This window comes from Hibiscus syriacus, unplaced genomic scaffold (genome assembly GCF_006381635.1).
Source record: "Hibiscus syriacus cultivar Baekdansim isolate YM2019G1 unplaced genomic scaffold, ASM638163v2 tig00111671_pilon, whole genome shotgun sequence".
NCBI classification, from domain to species: domain Eukaryota; kingdom Viridiplantae; phylum Streptophyta; class Magnoliopsida; order Malvales; family Malvaceae; genus Hibiscus; species Hibiscus syriacus.
The window spans coordinates 1,939,780-1,966,125 of record NW_024063152.1 but is presented as its reverse complement, the minus strand read 5'-3'; the positions used below and the strand labels follow the sequence as shown (position 1 = coordinate 1,966,125).

The window sequence follows — 26,346 nt, the reverse complement described above, 5'->3', positions numbered from 1 at the left end:
CCAAAAAGAAATAATAACCCACATTCACATTTTCTGCCGCAATTTCACATAATGATAACAATTTTAAAAGAAATTGGAAAAAGAATATAAGAAAATTTGCCTAAGAAAATCATATAGAAAAAGAAAATTATTTATAATCTATTGTTTATCAAGAAAATTATATACGAAAAATATACTAAATTTCAATAGTATTTTTTATGTCAAGAAAATTATTTTGATTTTTATATCAAATGTTACGTATATTTATAATCGAATACAATATTCATACAACACACTACTTTTCTGAGTTAACAGTAAAATAATTTCACTAATAATTTTTTGTCACCCACATAATTTATTTTCAGAAAAAGAAAATAATATTTTACTTAATTTTGAAAAAAAATCTTTTTAAGTTTTACTAGAATTTGCAATGGATATTAAAATTTATTATATAATATATAAATATTATATCAAATATTGTAGGTCAATATGTATCAATCGATAATTTTTTTTATAAATATCAATCGGTATTAATTGAAATAAATGGCGAGACACTAAAAATTTAATTAAATTTAAATTACTTAATATCAATTTAAGACTACAATAATTCACAATCATGCAAAGCAATTAATTTTAAATTATAAACTACTATTTTAAGATTTATTTTTTTAAAAAAAATATTGGAGTATTTGATACCTAATTTCAAGTAGGTTGCTATAAATTATTTGGTTCTAACAATTTTATTTTTAATTATAATTGATATTTGTTTTATTTATCGATTAATTCAAATAATTCATTCAATCTAATATTTTATATTTATAATACTAAAATTTAAAATCTTAATTTTATTTAAGAGATATTAGATCTCCTCGCTCGACCAATTAGTAATTAGTCTTAATAATTTTATTTATCACATTATTCCAATTTTAAAAAAAAAATCCATTGCAAAATTAGCTTTGCTTTGCTTTTACGTTGCATCTTTTCTTTCACATTAAGAAATTTTCTTCTTTTTTAAGAAAAATATATTATGAAATGCTAAAAAAAGTAATAATTGATAAAAAGGTAATTTATTCTTTACATATTGAATTCGAAATGGAAAATTATTTAAAATATTTTTATAATTAAATTTAATTAAAATTATTTTCATTTAAATAAACCATACTTAAAAGAAATTGAATCCGTACCTGGACAAATGTAAGGCCGAGTTTGTATGTGGGGGTAAGAGAAGCTAGAAAAAAAAATAGAGAAAATATGTGATTTGACCATTTCAACAAATTAAGAAAAGCAAAATATAAAAGTCTAATTCTAATTTTAGTCCCTACTCTATGATAAAAACCAAAATTTAATCATCTAGTTTAATTCGATATGATATTTCTACTTTTATTCTGGGCAAAATTTTAGAATATTATTGTTGAAAAAATGACTCGAATGATGTGGAACACGAATTATTTCGTGAAATTGGGTGTTTGCTACAGCTCGAACCGAATGCCAAGAAGATAATGTATCTTTAATGGGGTTGGGGGAGATGCATGGACTGTAATACGTCTCCCCATCCGACACACTCTAAATGCAATTCTATGGTAAGTCACCCTATTTCAATTGACAATTGTTGTAAATAGGTAGGAGAATAAAATTGCAATTGGTAATTTAAGCTGGGATTGGAGACGCATAGCTCTCCATGCGTCTCCCTTTGTGTCACTGACACTGCAACACATCTGCAAGTGTGACACTAAGACTTCAACATGTCTCCCGTTCGGATTGTAGCAAACACCCTATTTTAAATTGATACATTGTTAACTATTGTAATCAAAATGATGAATTAATTTTTTTTACTAGTAATCAAAATGATGACTTGGATTATTTTTACTATTATTCAGTCACATAAACAAAATCATATAAAAATTTAGTCAAATATATTAAATCAATAGTAAAATTATATTCAAATTGATTTTTTTTAATAATTCGTACTTAAAAGGAGGGAAAAGGAAATTTTATTTCTAATGGATATTGAACCCACAATCGTGGGAAGAGATGAAGTATCAACTGAAAACTTTTAACCACATCCTCTAAAACTAATATACAAAATGATTTTATAATTAAATTTAATTAAAATAATTTTTAAAATTGTAGTAGTTTGATTATATTATATTTATAGTTGTCAAACTATATAATTGTTCAAGAATAAAAGCAATGATGATGTTATCAATTTGACTCAACATATAACATCGCAAGAGTTGAGGGATCAAAATGTCAAATTAAGGTAAAAGACTATTAGAGGGAATAAAACCGAATTAGACCCGCTATAAAACAGAATAATAAAAATCAAAACCAACCCACTAAAACAATGATGGTGTCTTCATGTTCCCATCCCTCCTATCTTCTTCCTCCCGCCACAATCTCCTTCTCTTCCTTTCCCATTGCATTTATTGAGTTAGCCCTTCAACTTCAACCTCTTATATTCTCTTTTTAAATTTCTTTAGAATCTTAGTTTTCTGTGTGTTGATTTTCTCAGTTTACTTCATTTCAACCGCTTTGAGTAATTTGTGTCAATCTGAAGTTTCGATTGTTTGCCGATGAGGATATCCCGAGGTGGTGCCGCCGCCGCAGAAATGAAATCGGCAGTTGAACACAGAGGATCTTTGAAAGAGCCGAGGTACATAGGTGTTAGAAAAAGGCCATGGGGAAGATTCGCCGCCGAGATTAGAGACCCATGGAAAAAGACCCGAGTTTGGCTCGGGACTTTTGGCTCGGCCGAAGACGCCGCACGAGCCTACGATGCAGCGGCGAGGTCACTCCGTGGATCCAAAGCGAAAACGAATTTTCCCGTGAATCACACCGATATCCCACCTTTCGTAGATGGTTTCATTGACCGCCGTGATTTTCAAGACCCGGAGGTGAACCCACAGAGACCCGAGAGGAGTGGCATGAGTAGTACAGTGGAGTCATTCAGTGGGCCGAGACCGGCGGCACGGCCGCCACAAAAGTCGACAGATTTTGCGGCGGTCTCGGCTCCGAAGTATCATCCGAGAACGCCACCTTTGGTGCCGGAGGATTGTCACAGTGACTGCGATTCGTCTTCGTCGGTCGTTGATGATGGGGATATCGCTTCGTGCCGGACAATGTTGCCTTTGATCTCACTGTTCTATGTCTTTAATCACCATGATCATATGATGATGATAAATTATTGAATTTTTCTTTCTTTTCTTTAAAAAAAAAGGAGAATAAGAGACACGATTGATGAAACTGGGCTTAATTCGTATGAAATCTGTCTTTGATTTTTATCGCCTGATAGATCTTTGTTTTTAGAATTATGATTATGATTTAGGGTTTGTGATATCATTCCTCGTATCTCAATTTGTGATTTAGGGTTCTGATAATTTTTTATATAATATTTAAGATAGTTTACGGTGTTGACGTAATAATTTATAATATTTTACGGTGTTGATATTATCGCTCATGATAAATGATGATATTATATAGATATTTACTTAATAATTTAGTTATATTTAAAATTTAATTAATTTAAGAAAACTTTGAAATTTTTTTAATTTTTAAATCTATATCTAATTTTCTTAACCAAATAATTACATTAATTTTTCCTCAATTTAATAGTTACAGTGAATAAAAAATTTCAGAAGTTACATTATTATTATTATTATTTATTTTTGCAAAATTTTGATAACATTAAATATCATTAAGTTATATTTAAATTATTTAATATTCAAAAAAAATTATTTATTAATAACTTTAATTATTAAATGTTTTAGGTATAACTATTGAATCCAATCTATTGTTTGAATTTTCAGGATTAGGTACTTCAGAGGTGATAACGACTCTTTTAGCTAAATTTGCTCAATTTATAAATGTTAATATTCGAGTTCCTGATTTTACTTAAGGGATCTAATGCTTCACCTACTAGACCAACTGATTGTTGGTTAATTATTAATCTTATTAAAAATGTTATAATTATGAATAAAATATACTAATTATATTTATTTTTAAATGGTTTATATATTTAAATTGTGTGTGTATATATAGGGGGTTAAGGAAAGAGAATTTGATTCATGCATTCAATTCAATCACAAGAGTGAAGAGTGAAGAGTGAAGAGATAACAATTTTCATTCCTTAGTTGTGATTCAATTTAATGTATTAATTTAATTTTCTTCCAATAAATAAAATAATAATAATAATAATTCGTGTGACATAATATAATTATATGTATTTAAAAATTCTAAAACTATTAATTAAATTCACTAATTTAAGTAAATGATACCATTTTATTTTAATAAAAAAAACAATTAAAAATATTAAAATATTGTATCAATAGATACATATCAATATATATCATTCAAATTGATATTAACTAAAATAAACTAAAACACATGATTTTTTTATAAAATAAAATTTAAATTATTTAATATTAGGGTAAAGTACACAAATAGTCCATGACTATAGGATACTACTTTGTTGAGTCTCCAAACTATTAAAAGTTACAAAATAGTTTCCCAATTATAAGACGTTCATTTGTTGAGTCCCCAACTATTAAAAGTTACAAAATGATCACCCGCCTATTCATTATGTTCAAAACTCGTTTTTTTCGTTAAAAATTAATGATAGCCTGAGTTGGACGATAACCTGCTGACTGAGATATGATAAAATATGATCTCATAATCTCAAACGACTATCATATCTCAGTCAGTATGTTAACGTCCAACGCAGACGACCATTAATTTTTTAACGAAAAAGGACGAGTTTGGAACATAATGAATAGTTGAGTGACCATTTTATAACTTTTGATAATTGAGGGACTCAACAAAATAACACCCTATTGTCGGAGATCATTTTATAACTTTTAATTGTCAGAAGACTCAACAAAGTAATGTCTTATAGTCGAATGATCATTTGTGTACTTTACCCTTAGGGTGCGTTTGGTTCACGGAATGGAAGATTACCAGTGGGAATGTAAGATTACCAAGGAATATGATTACTGAGAATATTGTATTTTGTGTTTGGTTGGCTTAGCAGGAATGTAAGATTACCGTGTTTGGTTAAAAGAATAAAAGATTATTGGAATGCATATTTGATCAAATTGTCCTTATTATATATTTATTTTTTAACAAGTTGGAAAATATTTATATATTTTCTTTACAAAATTTAAATTCATAAAATTTATATAAATTTTTTACAAAATTGAAAATATAAAAAGGTTTAATGAAAGGGTAAATTTCTACTTTAACCCCTGAACTTCATATAAAATTTTAATTATAGACTTTTTTTTTGTAAATCTAAAATAGTTTAAGGATAAATTTGTAATTTAACCTTCGTAGAATTTTTATTATTCAATGACAGAAAAATGATATTTAAAAAACAATTAAGGGCATTTTAGTCCAAAACGCCGGGAATCCAACAATACCTAAGGAAAGGGAGGCAATGACATTCCCGGTAATATATCCCAAAAAATTCACTATTGGTAATCTTACATTACCGGGAATGAGATTCCCGGGCTAATCAAACGGGGAATGTAGATTCTATTCCCATAGAAATCTCACATTCACCTATCCAAACACCCCCTTAATATTAATTTAGAATTAAAATAAATTATAAATTGATACATGGTGAGTATCATTGTTTCTTCTGGCAGAAGGTAGCCACTTGAGCAATAGGAATGAAAGGTGAGGATTTCAAGGAGACTTCTCAATTGTATTAATATCCATATCCTTTGCATTTTGTATCTATTATGATGGTTCATGCACTTTTCTTATACCATAATTTAAAATATTTAAAAAAAAATTAACTCTTAAAATTTTAAAATTAATATTAAATTTAAATCTTATTATAAAATGAGTATTATGACGTTAGTTGTTTTAACATGATGACATGATATATTAAAATTAATAGATAATATTTCATTTCATCTTGCAACTATAATTAAAATTTTAATTTGATATTTTTATAATATTTATGAGAAATAATTAGTAACGAAGTGTTTGATTTAATAAAAATATTTTATTTTTCATTATTTCTCATAAATTGCCCGTCCAGCTTAGTTGGTAGAGCGTAAGGCTCTTAACCTTGTGGTCGTGGGATCGAGTCCCACAGTGGACAATTCATAATTCTGGAAGTTTCCAACGGAAGCTGTTCTCAACCTGGCGTTGGGGGCAGCCTACTATCCTACCTCCCCCTTACCCCATTACATATGGGAATAGGATCAACTAATTTTTTATTTATTTTATTTTCATTTTTAAATTATTATTTAAAAATATTAGAAAAGTATCAAAATAAAATGATAGTTACATTCGAAAGATAAATAAAATACCATTCATTAATTTTAGTGTGTCACGTCATCTCCTAACAACAACTAAAACAACGGTGTCAATTTTATAATAAAATTCAAAATTTAATGCTTACTTTATAAATTTTAAAAGTTTGGTGCCTAAAAAGATTATTTTGAGATAGTTTAATGGTTATTTTCTAACTTTACCCTTAAAATATAATATAACACACAAAATTATATATATGTTAAAATTTAGGATAAACTATGCGTTTAGTACCTAAATTTTCAGTTTTGATCCAATTTAGTATCTAAACTTTCATTTCTTTTAAAATTATACCTAACGTTTAGTTTTTATTTTATTTTAGTACCCGTTAAAAACTTTACAGACGGGCTGACGTGGCATAGCTTGGTGGATTGACGACCAATCTGAATAGTGGACCAATGAAAATGATGGGTTGACCAACATAGTTAGTTTCAGGCCCATCGAAAGATGGATCATGGAGATTGGAGGATGAAGAAATCTTAGTGTCCATCGTCAACTTTCATTTCTTTTAAAATTATACCTAACGTTTAGTTTTTATTTTATTTTAGTACCCGTTAAAAACTTTACAGACGGGCTGACGTGGCATAGCTTGGTGGATTGACGACCAATCTGAATAGTGGACCAATGAAAATGATGGGTTGACCAACATAGTTAGTTTCAGGCCCATCGAAAGATGGATCATGGAGATTGGAGGATGAAGAAATCTTAGTGTCCATCGTCAATTTCCAGACATTGAAGCATTTCCTAGTGAAATGAAGATCGAAATCACGTTTAGAGGGTCGAAAAAGTGGGGGTTGAAAAGTTTAGGCTTCATTGACCGATGGATGTGACTGTTGACGACTATAAACACAACGACCGGAGAACCCATCGGTTAAGTTTTTAACGGTGGGATACTAAAATGAAACAAAAACTAAATATTATGTATGATTTTGAAAAAATATGAAAGTTTAAGTACTAAAATAGACTAAAACTAATAGTTTAAGTACTAAAGTCAAAATTTACCCTATAATTTATTGAAAAAGAGAACCAAGGGATACATTCATTGGTGCTGCTGCTGTACTGGCCTTCCATGATCCATCCAGAGTGCTGATTTGTTTTTATTTTTTATTTTTAAAAATAGTAAAATATAATAAACAAAATTAATAGGTACAACATAGCTCATGACCTATGTTTCCACAAAGTTTTTAATTTTATAATAATTTACATTATAGTCACTTAATTATTAATAAGATTATTAAATTTTAATAAGTTACATATGAATTATTTAATTAATCAATTAGTATAAATAGATCAGGTTATTGTTATTATTCATCTGAATCTAAATTCACGTACATGTACAGATTTTACTGCTCGAGGTCGTTAGTTTTTAGTCATAACTAACGGACTTGATTGAAGAAATTGATAAATTAAGTTACCCGATTGTAACAAAAAAAGTAACTCCATTTCATTTTCAACTGTATAATGACATGTTTGTAACAATTCATCTTATTGATAATTTAATGACCTATAATGTAATTTATCCAAAATTTTATTATTCATACTTATCACTACAGGGATTTCCTCCCTCAAATTGCCGTCTAAATGCCCTGAACCACCACTTCGATTTCGCTTATCCTTGTGGTTTTCATTTCAATTTTTAATTTCCCATTTCTAAAAGTATTCGTATATGATATTTTATAATAATTTAAAAAATAAAAAATTCATCAATTTCGATTAACTCATAATCTATTTCAAATAGGACTCAAATTGATAAACCTGATCTAGTATTATTTGTTTTGAATAATATGAGGTGATTATAAGATTGTATTTGTTCAGAATTTTCTTAACCAATTGACAACGTATACACACTCTGCAGACGTAACTGCTCGAACTCATTTAAAAAAAAACATTCATTTTTATTACCGAGGCCACTTGATGGGTTCAAATGACAATAATATTTTAGTCTCGAAGAATTCATCTTTTGTATGCAGTTGTAAATCACGTAGAGAAAACAACATTCCCTTATATTATTTGAACTGGTTCCGCGTTCTAAATCATAATTTAACAATAAATGGATGGTTTAAAACTTTTTTTTAAATAATATCAAACTTCATCAACTATTTTAAGTATATAAACACATTGTATGTTGAAATGTGTATGAACATGTACTTGCATATGTACAAATACATAGGCGAACTGAAATGGGTTAGAGGGACTCTGGCCCTTAATATATATATATATATATAAAGGGGTAAGATCCAATTACACAATATAAAATTCTTTTGTTTTACATAAATTTATAATTATTCGATGAGTGAAAATAGAGGGCTGAAGTTGACTTTTTGTTTTTTTTCTCCAGTGAATATCTTCTTATTTCCTACTGTTAATCTCAACTATCTATTTTCACTCATTCAACAGTCTAAAATCTATGTAAAACTAAAAGAGTTTTACATTGTCTAATATGATTCTATTATATATATATATATTTAAAAACAATATTTATTCTTTTAAAAATTTGTACATTTTTATTGGAAAAATCTTGTTCGTCTCTCGTAATGAGTCTAAATAGTGAAGTAAAAATGACTTATTATAAGATAAAATTTACACCAAAACAATATTCGAATTTATTTGCAGGTGTAAAATTATATGAAATTGGAAATTTCCAGGTGTAGCCCTGGATCCATCCTTAGCTAAATGAAACATTTCCACAAGTTCTGATTCGGTGGCATATAAATTTGAACAAAAATGCATGTCCAAAATACATCCTTGTCAATAATTGCAGTTCATAGGGCACAAAATTCCCATTTCAGATGATGCAATTCTGGTAAAAACTATGGTTCTTTTGTCTTCAAAAACCCATTTACAAGTTTGACAGCAAGACGAAGAAGAAGAAGAAGATGGTAACGAGTTTCAGGGAGCAGCAAGGCTTTCAACATAAGGACAAACATGGTACCATTTATACTGCATACAATCATAAACATTATTGGCTCTCCAGCTCGACAATAACCTCGTCGTACTCCGCCTCGGATTATGCGATATGATCTTGCCTGGTATAAGCATCACCACTTCAACATCATCCTCCCTCTCCCCTCTCACCACACTCAGTATCGAATACGCGTAGTACTGCACTCGAAAGTCCTCCGGATTGTTCATCGCTAGGTTTGGAAACTCATCCATGTACCTCCGAGCAATCTCCGGGAACTCCGATGCGACGACATGGAGGTTAACATGGTACTTAACACGCCAACGAGAGTAATCATCGTTCATTTCCAATACATGGAACCTCGGTTTGCTTATCGAGTCGACTTCGACGAGATGCAAACGTCCGCCACATTGTCCGAAATAAGGAAACCTCTGGGAGCTCCAAAAACCGGACGGTCCGCCCGTCCGAATTCCCGGCATTGCCATTGTTTCCAACCTTTCGGACTCGACGTCAAAGTAAAGGGAAACATCTGTTGGACTAAGCCAATGGATGCCCCATTGCAGAACACTCCGTGCTCGAAATCGGTATAATGGGGCGCATCGAATGGGGGTCCGGATAGAGTCCACGCTTTAGTTTCTGATGAGAAGATCTCAATCTGATACGTAGGTGAAACAATGTGTTCAATCTCATTGGGATCTGAGTATTGCATGTTGTTCATCAGAACACATATAACCTTATACCGACTCGATTTCGATGGATCAAAAGCTAAATTAATCCCAGCTATGGACCTGTTTGCAGTTGCATTAGGCAAAGGGACAATAACAAAGTTCTTGGTGGTGGGGTTACAAACACAGTAAGTAAAACCAGAGCTGCCATTAGTATTATTATTACTACACTGTGAACTGAAACTACAGAGAAGCAGCAATAAGCCATTGCAGGACTGCAGAATTTCAATGCCGGAAACATTGAGGAACGACAGAGAGGGTACCTTGAGCATGTCTCGTTCGTGTCGAAATCGAGGAAACCGAAAGGGCTGCCGTAGAAGTAGAGACCAGAGGGTCCAATGTTGACATGCAAACGGGTGTTGTTGGCAGCAAATTCAGGATCAGAGATTATAGAAAGCCATCTCTTGGAAACACATTTGGATTTGAGAAGAGATTTAACAGGGAAGTACAGAAGAATCTGTGTTAAAAGATCTTGGTTTGATTCCACCATCTCAGCTGAAGATGAATCATTATCAGCCATGTTTAAATCTCTAAAATCTGGGGAGTGAAAGTGAAAGCTTGATAGAGAGAAGAAGATGGTAATAAGGAAGAGAAATTGACCTGAACGACATGTAATGGTACATACACTTGTCGTCCATGCAGATTATTTCTGGCAAAACTGGATTGGCTGAAACAAACGTTTTCAGACAATGTATAAGACAAAAAAGTTTGTTTCATTTTTGTTTTTCACTTTCAAATATTTTATTAATATTTTTAGTGGGGTTTTCCCCTTTAAATTTTAGGGGCTTTCAAGGGTTTGAATTGTGTTCTTGTATAAGGTTCACGGTTAAAACAACCTATCAATGCTAAAAAAAATAACAAAACAGTATAAAATTAACTGTGTTTTGAACAATACCTCAATGTATCTCAACATTTGAAAGCTTGCAAGTAATGTTCAAAAGCCAAAAAGAATACAATTTTCTCTGCCAAAATGGATGGGAAAAAGAAATGAGATTAGATTAGATTGACATGTAACATCATGGAGTATACTGTAACTAATTTTTCTGGGAAAATTTGGATAATGATTGAAGAAGTGGGGCTGGTTTGGTTGTTCCTTTGTCCCCATCTTTTCCTTGGGGAGTAAGATTTTCATGGCACCAACCTGGTTTTGATCGCTTGGATGATCAGAATCTGAAATCAGGATCTACATCCACTGCCCAAGCAAACTTTGCCAGAAGTGACTTGTTGAATGTATGTGAATCGACAAAACGAGAAATGAACCCTCAATTGATTAATGTGTCATGGCAACTATTGTGAACAAAGAGTGTTTAAAATAGATTGGACAGAAAAGGTGATGAAATAATGCAGCACATCAATGCTGGTACTTCATTCTTGTATTTATATAGAGAGACACAACTACTTGATAGAAAATAAAAGAAATATATGGAGAATTTTTAGGCAATAAAATAGAAACAACTAACAAGCATATTACTAAGTAAACAAACTAAAATTTAGGCCAAAGACTTGATCTTTCCTTAAAACCATATCTCTAACAAAGTGAACATCTATTTCAATATGTTTGTTTGAGCATGGTGCACAATTAGAGGCGAGGGCAGCTGCACTTAAGTTATCAACCCACACTATGGGTTTGGAAGGTAGAGGGAATGAAATCTCTTCGAGAAGTGAACTAATCCACGACATCTCTGTAGCAAGATTTGCTAAAGACCTGTACTCAGACTCTGTGCTTGATCTGGCAACATGTTTCCTAGAAGACCAAGAAATCAAAGTGTCACCAAAGTAAACGTAATACCCTGCAACTTAACGACAATCCTCTGAACAACTCGCCCAAGCAGAATATGAAAAACCACTTAAACAAAGTATGTCATTGTATTTGATATGCAATTCAACTGAAACTGTACCACTCAAGTAACGAATAACCCTTTTGATTGCATGCCAATGAACCATAGTTGGTTGTTGAAGAAACTGGCTCAATTTGTTGACGGCATAGATGGTTTTGTCAAGCTTGCACACAAAATCTGGTTTTTCAGGATCAACGAACCTCTCTGGTTGCACCATGTACACGTCTTCAGCCAACAATGCATTAAAAAATGCATTGTTGATATCCAATTGCCGAACCCCCCACCCTTTTGAGACAACAAGAGTCAAAATAATCCTTATCGTAGTGGGCTTGATGACAAGACTGACTGTCTAACAAAAGTCAACTCCAGGAGTTGGTGAAATCCCTTGGCAACCACTCTAGCTTTGTAACGATCAATGTTTCTGGTTGGACTATATTGGAGCTTGAAATCACTTGCTTCCAACCAAAGAATGCTTCGAAGATGGAGGGACTAAGTGTCATGTCTTATTTTGAACTAGGGCTTGATATTCAACTTGCATTACCTTTTTCCAATTATTATTTTTTAAATTCGCTGGAACAGATTGAGGCTCCATTATGTTGAGGTTATAAGGAATTTCAGCAACTTTGACAACACTGGTAAATGGCATTTTTGGCTTGAAGATGCCACTATTTCCCCTTGTGACCATGGGTGATCATTCAAAGGAATTTCACTACTTTCTTCCAGCCTTTCATTTCCAACTCCACTTGTGGATTGATCTAGTTCAACAGTGTCAAAACCTGATGCAACTTCGACTTGAGTTGACTCTCTTAGTGAACATGAAGTAGAACTTTACAGGATTTGGTGAAGCTAGAGAGGCTTGTTTTTGATCTATACAAGGAGAAGTTACATTGTTACTCAAATTATTTGGCATCATGTGCCATGAAAAAGGTGAAGAAACAAGAATTGGAGTCGAAACACTTTCGGTATTGAGAAAACCATTAGCAAAAGGAAATTCTTTTTTCATTAAAAACCACATATCTTGAAATATAGATCTTTCCTGTAGAACTAAGGCATTTGTACCCATTGAAAAAAAATTGTTGTATCATAAAAACACATATTTAGTGGAGTGAAATTGGAATATGATCATCATCCTTTTCCGCTTTCATTGCTACTTGCTTGGATTTCATTGCTGTAGGTGTACTATCAGATATCTTTCACTCTTTAGCTGAAGACTGATCTGAGGAATTGCCCTTATCAGGAGGCCTCTTACCAGAAAACATAGAAGACTTTTCCTGCTTGTCCTTCATGGTGGAACCATTCTGATCCATATCATTCTCACTTTTAAAGATTAAGTTTTTAAGTCCTCTTATTTAAAATACATTATAAAATTCATGAAAAAAATATAAGGGTAAAGTACACTAATGGTCCCTTGGTTATAGGGAGTTATTTTGTTGAGTCACCTGACTATTAAAAGTTAGAAAATGATCTCCCGGTTATAAGGAGTTGCTTTGTTGAGTCCCTCAACTACCAAAAGTTACAAAATGGTCACTGACTATTCATTATGTTCCAAATTCTTCTTTTTTTATTAAAAATTGACGACGGTCTGAGCTGGACATTAACATGCTGACTGAGATATGATAAAGTTCGATCTCATAATCTCAAACGATTATCATATCTCAGTTCGTATATTAACGTCCAACTTAGACGATTGTTAATTTTTTAACGGAAAGGACGAATTTGGAACATAATGAATAGTCAGGTGACCGTTTTGTAACTTTTGATAGTCGAGGGACTCAAAAAAATAACTCCCTATAATCGAATGATATTTTATAACTTTTAATAGTCGATGGACTCAACAAAACAACTCCCTATAATATTGAGACCATTTGTATACTTTACTCAAAATATAAATAATTGGCAATAAATTCAAACAATCCGACCTCATAAATTGAAACGTATCAATGTGTTTAGTTACGTTCTTCAATCTCAATTATCATCCCTCTAGTAGCACATAGTTGGATGAAGATATACGTGTCTCTGTAAACTTCTCAGTACTACAAATATTATAACATATAGTAGTATACTTTAATTTGTAAAACATAGCTTTTTTTTAATCAATTTGTGTATAATTTTATTTACTGTATGGGGGCGTTTGGTTCGGGGTATCTCACATTATCGAGGGGAATGGAATGTGATTCCCTGTTTGGTTCGCAAATATTCCCAACCCCCGGTAATAAGTTATTCCCAACAGTGGTATTTTGGGGATATATTACTGGGAATGTGATTCCCTCTTCCCTTAGGTATTGTTACATTCATAGTGTTTTGGACTAAAATGCCCTTAATTTGTTTTCCAAAAATATCATTCTTCTGTCGTTAAATAAAAAAATTCTATGAAGGTTAAATTGCAAATTTATCCTTAAACTATTTTACATTTACAAAAAAAAATTCATAATTAAAATTTTATATGAAGTTTAAGGGTTAAAATAAAATTTTACCCTTTCATTAAACCTATTTATCTTTTCAATTTTGTAAAAAAAATTATATAAGTTTTATGAATTTAAAATTTTTAAAGAAAATATATAAATTAATTATAGTAAAATTATAGTAGAATTCAACTTGCTAAAAAACAAATATATAATAAGGACAATTTGGTAAAATATACATTCCAATAATCTTTTAATCATTTAACCAAACACTGTAATCTTACATTACTACTAAACGAACCAAACAAAACAATGCAACATTCCCAGTAATCTTATTCACGCCGGTAATCCTATTCCCACCGGTAATCCTATACATTCTGTGAACCAAACGCACCCTAAACTCCATCAACTGATCCATCCCAATTCCCATAACTATGGTCCACGTGACCATATCTTTTTATCTTTGGGCTTTTTTTTAATTTGAGTTGAATCTTATAATATAACTTGAACCAATAATACATAGAGAATACTAATCAATAATAATATGCATAACTATTAATGAATCAAGCATTGTAACCCCCTCAGACCGATGAGGGTAACCCGATCCGATCTAAAGTGTCATATTAGGCCACCGGAGCGACCCACTGTAAAAATAGCGTAAAATTTAAAACTTTTGTTAAGACATGTAACTTATAAAATGATTTATCAGTATGCAGAAATAAAACAGAATTTCAGACTCGTTTATAAAACAAAATACAATTACATGCCCCCTAATCACATGTACCATACTCTGCAAACAACGCCGGAAGAACTCCCTTACTAAAGTCGATAGCTGCACTGGTATAATTCTTTTAACCTGCAATGGTGAGTAATAGAGCGAGCTTCAGAAAGCTTAGTAATACAGAACTACCAGATGATGCTGAAGAACGTGTAGATACAAATAAACATATATTTCCTTATCGGTTCAGACATCTACAATTCTTTATGTTGAACAGAGATCCTACTGATATTTCAGGTAGTATCAAACAGTGAGCTTTCAGTTCAGATGGAAATATTTTAGATGTCTAGGTTCAAGAGATCAAAATAGGTTATCTAGTGTGTTCCCGCAAAACCAGTGAAAAGATACAAAGCTTTTTAAATAGTAGCAGTTTAAAACATATTTTTATTCAAAAACCATAGTAATCCCTCCAACCGAGCACACCATAATGTGTAGGTTCCCCAGAACCATACACCCACCAGCACACCAAGTAAGGCCCTGAGCACAAAGCAGAGGAGTATACAGTAACGGTGATGGTAACTTCCTCCAACAACACCCTCCCATAAAATATTTATAAAAAAAACTATAGTAATCCCTCCAATCGAACACACCAGAATGTGTAGGTTCCCCAGAACCATACACCCACCAACACACCAAGTAGGCCCTGAGCACAAGCCAATGAGCCTGCAGATATACTTCCTTCAACAATACCCCCAATTAAAACATTTTTCCGTCAGTAAACGGAGATATCAGAAATCAAAACAGAATTCAGATCAGACATCAGAACAAAATCCAGATCAGACATCAGAACATAATCCATATCAGAAATCAGAACAGAATTCAGATCAGAAATCAAAATAGAATTCAAATTGGAAATCAGATAAAATATTCCTGTAATTAGGGAATACACTAATGATTACAGATATTATTCAGAGATACTGGATAATCTTATCGGGCAGAGAAACATAGATCTTCAGTTTATCGATAGAATGTCGGAAGTTAGAATCACTGTTGGAAGAGTTTATTAGCTGACAGAATCATCCGTTATTCAGAATGTGATTTATCGGGATCATATCTTATTCATACATTTTTCGGAAGCTCTACTTAATTAGAAGGGTATTCAGAATCATTTACATATGCGTTACTTGTGTTTTCAGATATGCCCAGAGTGGTTTGAGCTGATAAGGGAGAACGAAGATTCAGAACCTTTACAATCTATGTTGATTGATTGGATTATCGTACAACTCCAAATGAATAATTTCCAGAACTAATGCTTGTCGACTGATCAATTCATTGTCCTTCTAGGTTATTTACTTTTTAATACAAAAAATTCTTATCCATAGATCATCTTCGGAATCATCACTGAATAGATCTTAAGGAAACTAACAGATATTTCAATGCTCTTTATTTCATTTCCATTCTTCCACGATATCATAAATGCTGATGTGTTTGATTTGTAGTTCATGACCCAGAAGAACATTACATCATGTATGTTCATTAACGTTTCCAGACTTATCCAAATCACTTATTTAATCCTCAGTCATTAAGGTTACTTATTTCATTTAACAGTTAAGTCTATCCCGGTTACTTCAGAGTTTTCCAGAGTAATTTGGATGTTTTCTGAATTTCGGATACATATTGTACGTCCATTCAGTTTAGTTCGGTATTCTTGGTTGATTTATCGAACAAATATCAAATTCTTAGTACTGAATACGATCTAGAGTTGAGCTGAGTTGAATAATTCCAAAATTATCATCGAGCCAAACTTGAGAAGACGAACACACATTCAAGTAATATCTATGACGTTTAGGTACTGACATATCATTAAGGTTGATCGGCTCACTTAAGTTGTTTTCCATAACTTTTGAGGGTAGTACAACACCCATATTTACTTGGATTCCTTAATTAATCCAAAACATCTACTTAGTCTAGACCATAAGGGTTTTTTGGTCATTCTGATGCTCAGTTTTATTCCATTAATTTCAGAGCTCGAGGATATCCAATCATTCATGAGTTTGGTGATATTCTTGGTCATTTCCATTCCAGAGATATTTTGGTCATTTTATAGATCCAATGTATTACAATAATTCAATATGTCCGATCTTATTATTAAAATCAAACTTATCATTATGTCAGTCCCTTCGAACTATTCTGACAAAATATCACCCTTGATAAATTATTATTCATAACTCAAATATTTTTGGGTCAAGTGCCTTCTCAGATGTTACAACAAGTTACCAGGAATTTTCTAAACAAAACTAGCATTTTCTATGCACATCAGTAGTTTCATCAGATCAATATGTCTTTACAAAGTTTTTATCCAACTTCCAGGGTCAATTCTTATCTTTTTACATCATAAGGGTATTTTTCGTAATTTTACCTAATCGAAGTATCCTTATAATTTATCATCCAAGTACCTTTAATGAGATAAATTATAATTTACATATTCGAGACTGATTCATTTATCACTTAATCACAGAACTTGTAATTCAATAAAGTCTTAACTAATTTATCACTTAAATTGTATCTGGTTCGAGTCCATCCATAATTAAACATGTATAATATACCAATTATATATGTTCATGCATTTATCCATTATCAACATGTTCCATAAAGCATAAAGAGGTAGTAATGTATTACCTCGATTTTCGTGTCATACTAATCGACCATTTAAACTCCATTCGAACACCATCGATCTTGAAATCAATTTCCAATAATTCCTCGGATACATATCAACATAAATTTCATTAAAAACGGAGCTTAATTACGAAAAATGAATCGAATCGGGTGATAAATCAAGGAAAAACAGCTTATCGGGTTTGAATTTGGCGAAACAGACTTCGGATTCGGATTCAAGACGTCGAAAAACATAAAATATGAGTTTTTGAAAATTGACTTTTTGGTCAAAGTCAAAATCAACAGGTTTGACTGATAATTTCGAGTCTTTCGGGTTTGAATTTTGAAAAACAGATTTCGGAATCGGACTCAGGACATCGAAAAACATAAAATATGAATTTTCGAAAATTTTGACTTTTTGGTCAAAGGCAACGGTCAACAATCAACGGGTCATGTCGGGTCAAAACTGGGTTAAACTGCTCCAACAGTTTTCGAAGCTCCCCCACTCACAGGGGCAGCACGTGGGGGCACGTGAACAGTGCTACGGTGTTGGAAAAATTCTCGAACAATTTCTAAAAATTATTTTGAACGGTTCAAAATTATTTAAGCTCCCCCACTCACATACACTTACCAAGCTCGGTTCACAATTTTGAACGGTGGAGAGCTCGATTCCGAAACGTCGAAAACTTTGACTTTCTTATCCCTTCACGCGTCGGCGACGACAGAGACGTAGAGGTAATACCAATTAAAATCAATATTTTATAATTTCTTAAAATATAACCCCTAAATTGGGGTGTTACAAGCATAAAGCAAAAAATTATATCAACAACAAGTTGGTCTTGTAGGATAAGACACTAGATTCTTTAAGCAAAGTCAGTGGTTCGAATTCTGACGTTTACGAATGAAGTAAATTGGGTTGAGAGAGTCGTCCATATCTCTGTAATACTCAAACCAAATTAGTCGAATAATAAATCAAAAAATCGATATTCATACCAAAATAATAATAATAATAATAATAATAATAATAATAATAATAAAGCTAAACGTTCCCCTTCCAACGAATCAAAAGCGAAATTTAAAGGCACTAACCAAATTACGTCAGTAGTTAAAAGAATCGTTGTTGATCCTAGATTATAGATTCGAACATCAGCGATTGTAAAGGTGATTGAACATTCATGTCAAATAATTGAGAGTATTTAGAATATATACTACTTTATAATCACCTTAACTTAAACCACATATTACTGAGCGAGAGTCGCCCTCTAGCCCGATAGAACTGCAGCCATGAACCTGGGCGAGGAGGGGACCCATTGGTGCAGGAAACATCTCCGTAATCAAATCAGATACCCATTGGAGACGTGAAGGAGCCATGCACGAATAACAATCAGTGTTTTTTTATTCAAATACTCTTAAAATGATATGTTTCATTCAATTAAATTTTAAAATTTTAAATATATAAAAATACATAGGTCACTATTTTAAAGATGTTGAATTATTCTTTTACTAACGATACATAACAATTTTTAGATAATGAAAACTCATATTTCTACATACTCAGTGTTTAAACCCGAAACTCAAATGACAAAAAAATTCTTTAATTACTAAGATCACTTAATTCGTACTAAACTTAATAGTATTCTTTAAATAAACCGTTAATTGAACATAACGATAAATTAAAATTGTTCTAGAAGAAAAAAGTTCCATCACATTTATTGTTAGAACAATGACATAAACCCATTTATTTTTTTAGATTTTTTGATTAAGCTAAAGGTGATTACAAAGTAGTACTCGTTTTAAGTACTCTCAATAGTTTGACAATGAACACTCAATCACCCTTACAGTTGCTGGTGCTCAAACCCGTGATCTCTAGAAACAATATTTATTCCTTTAACCATTAAGGTAAGTTGGTTTATACTATTTATTTAGATTTTTAAGACTCAGTTCATGCCAACTTTATATTTTTTTTTCTTTTCACTAAACGAATACCAAATAATAACCAATTTCATAAGTTTTAAAATTATGGGGAAAAAGCATAGAAGAAAGGTTAGAGCAGAAGTCCCAAAATATCATCTTTGTCTTATCAGTGCGTCAATTTCTCTTTAATTTGGGAGGGTCCATTCCAATAATTTGGGAGGGCCAATTGCTAAGGTTTTATCATTTAATAAGATACACTGGTTTTCATGAGTAAAAAAAAGTAATAATTTTATTAATATATATTTAGTTGTTGAATTTTTTACACGAAATAAGTACTTAAAAATTTAATATTATTAAATTTTTGTCATATATCGAAAAAGAAATAATGATAAAAATATCATGTTTGACTAAATAGTTATTATTGATGGGAATAATTTTGGTAGTCAATTATTGACAATTCATCCCTTCTGGTTTGGATAAAAAGATGTAGTCGGTGAGAGATTTACTGTTGGTCGTCAATCACTCTTGCAGTTACTGGTGCTCAAACTCGTTACCTCTAGAAACAACATTGATTCCTTTAATCATTAAAATAAGTTGATTAGTATTTTTTATTTTATTTTTAGGACTCAGGTCATGCCAACGTTATATTCTTTTTTTTTTCCTTTTCACTAAACGAATACCAAATAATAACCAATTTCATAAGTTTTAAAAATATGGGGAAAAAAGAAAACATAGAAGAAAGGTTAGAGCAGAAGTCCAAAAATATCATCTTTGTCTTGTCAGTTGTCAATTTTTATTTAATTTGGGAGGGTTCATTCCATTAATTTGGAAGGGTCAATTGCTACGGTTTTATCATTTAATAAGATACACTGGTTTTCATGAGTAAAAAAATAATTTTATTAATATATATTTAGCTGTTGAATTTTTTACACGAAATAAGTGATTAAAAAATTAATATTATTAAATTTTTGTCATATATCTATAAAGAAATAATGATAAAAATATCATGTTTGACTAAATAGTTATTATTGATGGGAATAATTTTGGTAGTCAATCATTGACAATTCATCTCTTCTAGTTTGGACAAAAAGATGTAGTCGGTGAGAGATTTACTGTTGGTCGTCAATCACTCTTGCAGTTACTGGTGCTCAAATTCGTTACCTCTAGAAACAACATTGATTCCTTTAATCATTAAAATAAGTTGATTAGTATTTTTTTTTATTTTTAGGACTCAGGTCATGCCAACGTTATATTCTTTTTTTTTCCTTTTCACTAAACGAATACCAAATAATAACCAATTTCATAAGTTTTAAAAATATGGGGAAAAAAGAAAACATAGAAGAAAGGTTAGAGCAGAAGTCCAAAAATATCATCTTTGTCTTGTCAGTTGTCAATTTTTATTTAATTTGGGAGGGTTCATTCCATTAATTTGGAAGGGTCAATTGCTACGGTTTTATCATTTAATAAGATACACTGGTTTTCATGAGTAAAAAAATAATTTTATTAATATATATTTAGCTGTTGAATTTTTTACACGAAATAAGTGATTAAAAAATTAATATTATTAAATTTTTGTCATATATCTATAAAGAAATAATGATAAAAATATCATAAACGTTCGACTAAATAGTTATTTTTTATGGGAATAATTTGGTGTCAGTCATTGAAAATTTATCCCTTCTGGTTTAGGCAAAGAGATGTGGTCGGTGAGAGATTGACTATTGGTCGGTGTTTAGAGAGAGTGAATTGTTACAAGGAAGAAGAAAGAGTGTTGATTAGTTATGAGAGGCACATCCTCCTTTCTAATCTCGAATGTGGGTATTTATAGTGGTCTTTAGTGTTTGTTTTAGTCATAGGATCATTATAACTATTTGTAGGTAGGTAGACCTGGTAGTCAAACTTTGGATTTTGTTTTGACATATCACGTGGACCTATTGGAGAGCTTGTCTATTAGAGGTCTTGTCTATGTGTTATAGTTAACTAGAAGTATGTGTTTAGAGGATGTAGGCTACTCGGAGGATATGGATGGACGAAGAGATTAATGGAGGCCATCTCTGGAGGTATAACAAGTTGTACCCCTTAATCGAGGGGAATGTTATAAAATGTCTTGACCTGAGATTAGTGATATAATATATAATAGCCCTTTCTTGGTTTTGTTGGGTGCTTTCTGACTGAGGAATAATGGGTTATGTTGGTCGTGAGCGATTCACCATTTTTTATGGATAGAGAGCTATGGCCAGTGTGCGAATAACGACTGACCGAACGTTGTTGAAAGTCATGCTTTCACATGGCTTTTGTCAAACAAGGAGGCAACACACATTGCATTTGTCAAAACAATTTTCGGTGGGATTTCAGCAGATTTTCGGTGGTGCAAGTTGGCAGGAGAAGTTGTTGACAATTTGGAAATGGTAAAATCATAAATTTAGTCATTGTACTTTAGGGTATTTACAAGATTAGTCCTTAAGCTTCAACTATAAATACCCTAACCCATTTAGCTTCAAAATAATCCCAAATCATTTCTTTCTCCCAATACTAGAGAGCTTTCTTGTGAGTAGTGAGTGTTTTGTAAAACACCTATAAATTTTCTCTCATAGTAAAAGATCTGCAGCAGTCCGGAGACATAGGCATAATTTGCTGAACTCTGTTATCAATTTCGGGTATTATTTTTCCGCTTTTATTTCGTATTCTCGCTAATATGATTATAGGGAATTTCTTTAGATCGTTTCTAACAATTTCTGTGAACCACCGTGTATTAGAACACCTCCGTCGACAAACTCGTATCACCACTTTTATTTTGCATTCTCACTAATATGATTATAGGGAAATTCACTATTCATATAAATAGTGAATTTCATGAATAGTGAAATTTTGTAAGTGATACGAGTTTGTCGACGGAGGTGTTCTAATACACGGTGGTTCACAGAAATTGTTAGAAATGATCCAAAGAAGCCATATTCGAGTGGGAGCGATGGCTTTGAGAAACGAAGTTGATGAGCTCAAGAGGGAGCTGCTCATATGAAAGGGAGCAATGAGTGAATGTGATGCGCTCAAGATCTTTTTGGAATGACTTAGACCAGGGGCGATGCTTGAGGGAGAGCAAGGAGATGCCCAGAGACTTTCGGAGGCCATAGCTGTAGTCGGAAAGCTGACTGAGCTTGCAGTGACAAGCCAAGTAGCGATGTGTCGTCCAGGCCCATGCCCAGAGATAGTGGCAATAGTGGTGGAGACCGGGAAAAGGTGCAGCAAGGAGATGGTAGAGAAAGCTCTTCGAATGGCCAAGGTGAGTCATCGACTGTTCGTAGCCAAGGAAAGACATCAGAAAAGAATGGCAAGGCTAAGTCCGGTGTGAAGAAGAATGGGAGCAAAGAAAAATTAAAGTGCTACTTCTGTGATGGTCCTTATTTGATTAGAGGATGTCCCGAGAAGCGTTGCCTTATAACCATCATGAAGAGTATGAAAGAAGGAGAAGTAGCGGGAATTGGCGCGGTCGCAAGCATTAAAGCTACCAAGCCAGGAAAAAGACTTGGTCCGATTGAGGGGATCAATGCAGCCAAGCAAGGAACAAGACATGGTACGACTGCAAGTTCTCAAGTAGTCAATCCAAGATCGAGACGTGACAAGACTGCGAGTGTTAAAGTAATCGAGCACAAGAAGGGACCCGGTGCTATAACAAGAGATAAAGCCATCAAGCCGAGGGTGCAAAGTGAGCAAGTTCGCTCACAGTATGTGAGGATGGAGGTGTGGTCCAAGTTGAGGCGTCTTAGGAATAAAGGGACACTTAAGGAGTATGTGAGCCGATTCAGAAGACTTATGCTCAAAGTCCCCAGTTTGACTGAAGAAGATGGATTCTTCACCTTCATGTTCGGATTAAAGCCGTGGGCAAAGAAAGTGTTGGAGCGAAGGGAAGTCAAAGGGTTGTCTGAATCCTTAACAATCATCGATTCCATCAAGGAATTTGGAGTCAAGAAGAACAAGACTTCCAAAGCAAAGCCAATAGCCAAGGGTAACGGCAAGAGATTCCACGATGAAGGCTAGTCAGAGGATGAGGAAGGTTATTCCTCGAGTGGTAGAGAAAGTCCACTCAAAGATGAACCAGATGGTGGATCTGGTGAAGATGTGTGCAGTCTTGGCACAAGTTCAAGTGCCAAATATGCTAAGCCGAGGGTAAGAGTCGAGCAAACGAGGGGGCACAGACTTAAGATGCCAGAAGTGTTTCGAGACTACCCAATGGGAGTCGAGTCATCCAAGGTGATGGATGAGCCCAGGATCGAGTTTTCTAGAGAAGAGGATGAACCCATGATCGAAGAGGCATTGAGACTTGGCTCAGTATGATTTATTTCTTCCAAGGCGAGTAGAAGCCAAGTGCAGGAGGCATTTCCCATGTCCAAGGAGGCTACCGAGCATGTTCGTGTAGAGAACATGGCTTTAGAGACCATCTTAAGAGAAGGGTCAAAGTAGGGGCTTTCCGAAGATGTTCAAGTGAGGAACAATCCTTCAAAGACTAGTGGACAAGAGTCGAAGGGAGCCAAAATGTTGAGGGACAAGGCAACCACGGAGAAACTGCCCAATAACAAGTGGGTTTACAGGGCGGTGACTACGGAAAAACTGAAGTTGTGTTCAACTTCAGTTGGCATGCTACAGTAACAAGATCAGAAATTTTGTTGTATTGATCAAGGTATGAAGACAGATTAAAATCAGTCTTCAAGTGGAAGATTATTGAAAATCATGCTTTCACATGGATTTTGTCAAACAAGGAGGCACCACACATTGCATTTGTCAAAACAATTTTCGGTGGGATTTCAGTAGATTTTCGGTGGTGCAAGTTGGAAGGAGAAATTGTTGACAATTTGGAAATGGTAAAATCATAAATTTAATCATTGTACTTTAGGATATTTACAAGATTAGTCCTTAAGCTTCAACTATAAATACCCTAACCCATTTAGCTTCAAAATAATCCCAAATCCCAAATCATTTTTTTCTCCCAATACTAGAGAGCTTTCTTGTGAGTAGTGAGTGTTTTGTAAAACACCTGTAAATTTTCTCTCATAGTAAAAGATCTGCAGCAGTCCGGAGACGTAGGCATAATTGGCTAAACTCCGTTATTAATTTCGGGTATTATTTTTCCGCTTTTATTTCGCATTCTCACTAATCTAATTATAGGGAAATTACTATTGCTCGGTTTATTTCCCAACAAAAGTGTCCTCTGCATATTTGGCAAAGATATCTTTATTGTTTAAGCGCATATAATGGATGGTGTTTTTGAGTGAGTTGGAGGGTATGTTTTTTTTCTCCACGTTGTGTGGTTGTGGTGGATAATTTCCTATTACTGGGGTGAGCACATCTTGACTAATTCTTGTTTGTATTCCAGATAAGTTGGGTGCACTTTGGCATCGGTAGAGAAGGTAGGAGCAACTTATGTTGGTGAAGATTAGCCTTTGTTTAGTATGAACTCTTGGGGGGTGATGTTCCCCGTAGAGAATGATATTTTGTATAAAGGATAACGATACATGCGGAGGGTAACTTCCTATGTGTAGGATAACGATGACGTTGGTATCTCGTCGCTGAGTAGTTTGATAAGATACCTTGGCTCTTTCAGCTAGGCGATGGTAGCAACATTACAATCACTCTATATTAGATCATATGGGTTTCCTTAAACCCTTGGTCGACGAGTAAGCATCACATGCTAAGGTTTCTTTGTTGTAGTATAGTCAGGGAAAATATTTTTGGATATCGGGGGAAAGGGGAGGACACTTCAACCCCGTTTGGTAGATCCACAACTGTAAGACATGGTATACACATCTGAATGCCCTCAAGGGCAACTCATGGTTCTGCAAGTACGAAGGTAGCTCGATATTTCTATATTTAGAATGTAAATGTATTTCAATATTCTTTAGGTACAACTATAGATGATTTTACCTTGGAAGTTTTCTCAACAAGAATTATTGACTCTAAATAAAGGAGAAGTAATCAATAAGGTTTGACTTCTCATGTATTATTGTAAGGGGAGGTTTTTCAATGTCATGCCATTTAGCGGGGAACCTTGATACTTTGACTAAGCAAGGGTGTCTCCTTGCACTTAGAGTATGTTTTAGGACGTATCCCATTGTAAATATTAGTGGAGGTTTTTCCGTATTTTGTTGATTTTAAAACTTGGGTTTGTAATGTTTTTGTTTGAAAATAAAATTTTCTCCTCGCTTGTGTATTGATGTTATTTTGAATTCATCTTCTCCACGCTTTATGCGAAGGTATTTGTTATTTAGTGAAGGCCTTTTCAAGAAGACCTCAATGATGCATATAAGGTTGTAGACGGGGGATGTGAAGTTATCATTATTCAAAGTCCTTGACATTATATACAAATATTTATATTATGACATAAAGATATCATTTAATATTAAAATATGGAGATCATTCTATGTGAAGGTTTTTTTATTACGGTGGTTCGTAGTCATAATTGAGCTGACTGGCCATTAACTTTGACGGCGTCCAACTCAGTCACATTTATAAAATCTTAATATTCAATCTTGTTTAGTATCTCGCTTCTAGACTTAATTGGTGGAGGATTGATCTGAACCTTTTACCTTTTTTGAAAGCTGAAGTATTCATTCTGAAATGATAATTATGTGGTAAAAATTTATGATGATTATCGAACATGGATTATTTTCCACCATGTTGAAAAGAAAATGCTTCAGATTCCTCCATGCAATATAGACAAGTTGTTCTTCCAGCTGTACTCCAACACGACAACATGTAATACGTAGGAAATTCATTGATAATTCACAGCAGAGCAACACGAAGCATAAAAATCTACTTCGTTCACAAATTATATGTTATTTCCCATATATCCCATAAATGTATTAACTTAACAATTAAGGGTTACGAGAATACATCTATATTA

General features: G+C 33.0%; 1 protein-coding gene and 1 pseudogene across 1 annotated transcript; one reads left to right on the top strand and one right to left on the bottom strand.

Annotated features, from left to right (window-relative positions):
* Window positions 1-2,339: 2,339 nt before the first annotated feature.
* On the top strand, window positions 2,340-3,287 carry LOC120167170 (ethylene-responsive transcription factor 3-like). The gene has a single exon (XM_039176268.1). It carries the CDS (start codon window positions 2,553-2,555, stop codon window positions 3,165-3,167), a length of 615 nt encoding a protein of 204 aa, XP_039032199.1. The 5' UTR covers window positions 2,340-2,552; the 3' UTR covers window positions 3,168-3,287.
* Window positions 3,288-9,181: 5,894 nt separating this feature from the next.
* Window positions 9,182-10,480, bottom strand: LOC120167198 (annotated as a pseudogene).
* Window positions 10,481-26,346: the final 15,866 nt, after the last annotated feature.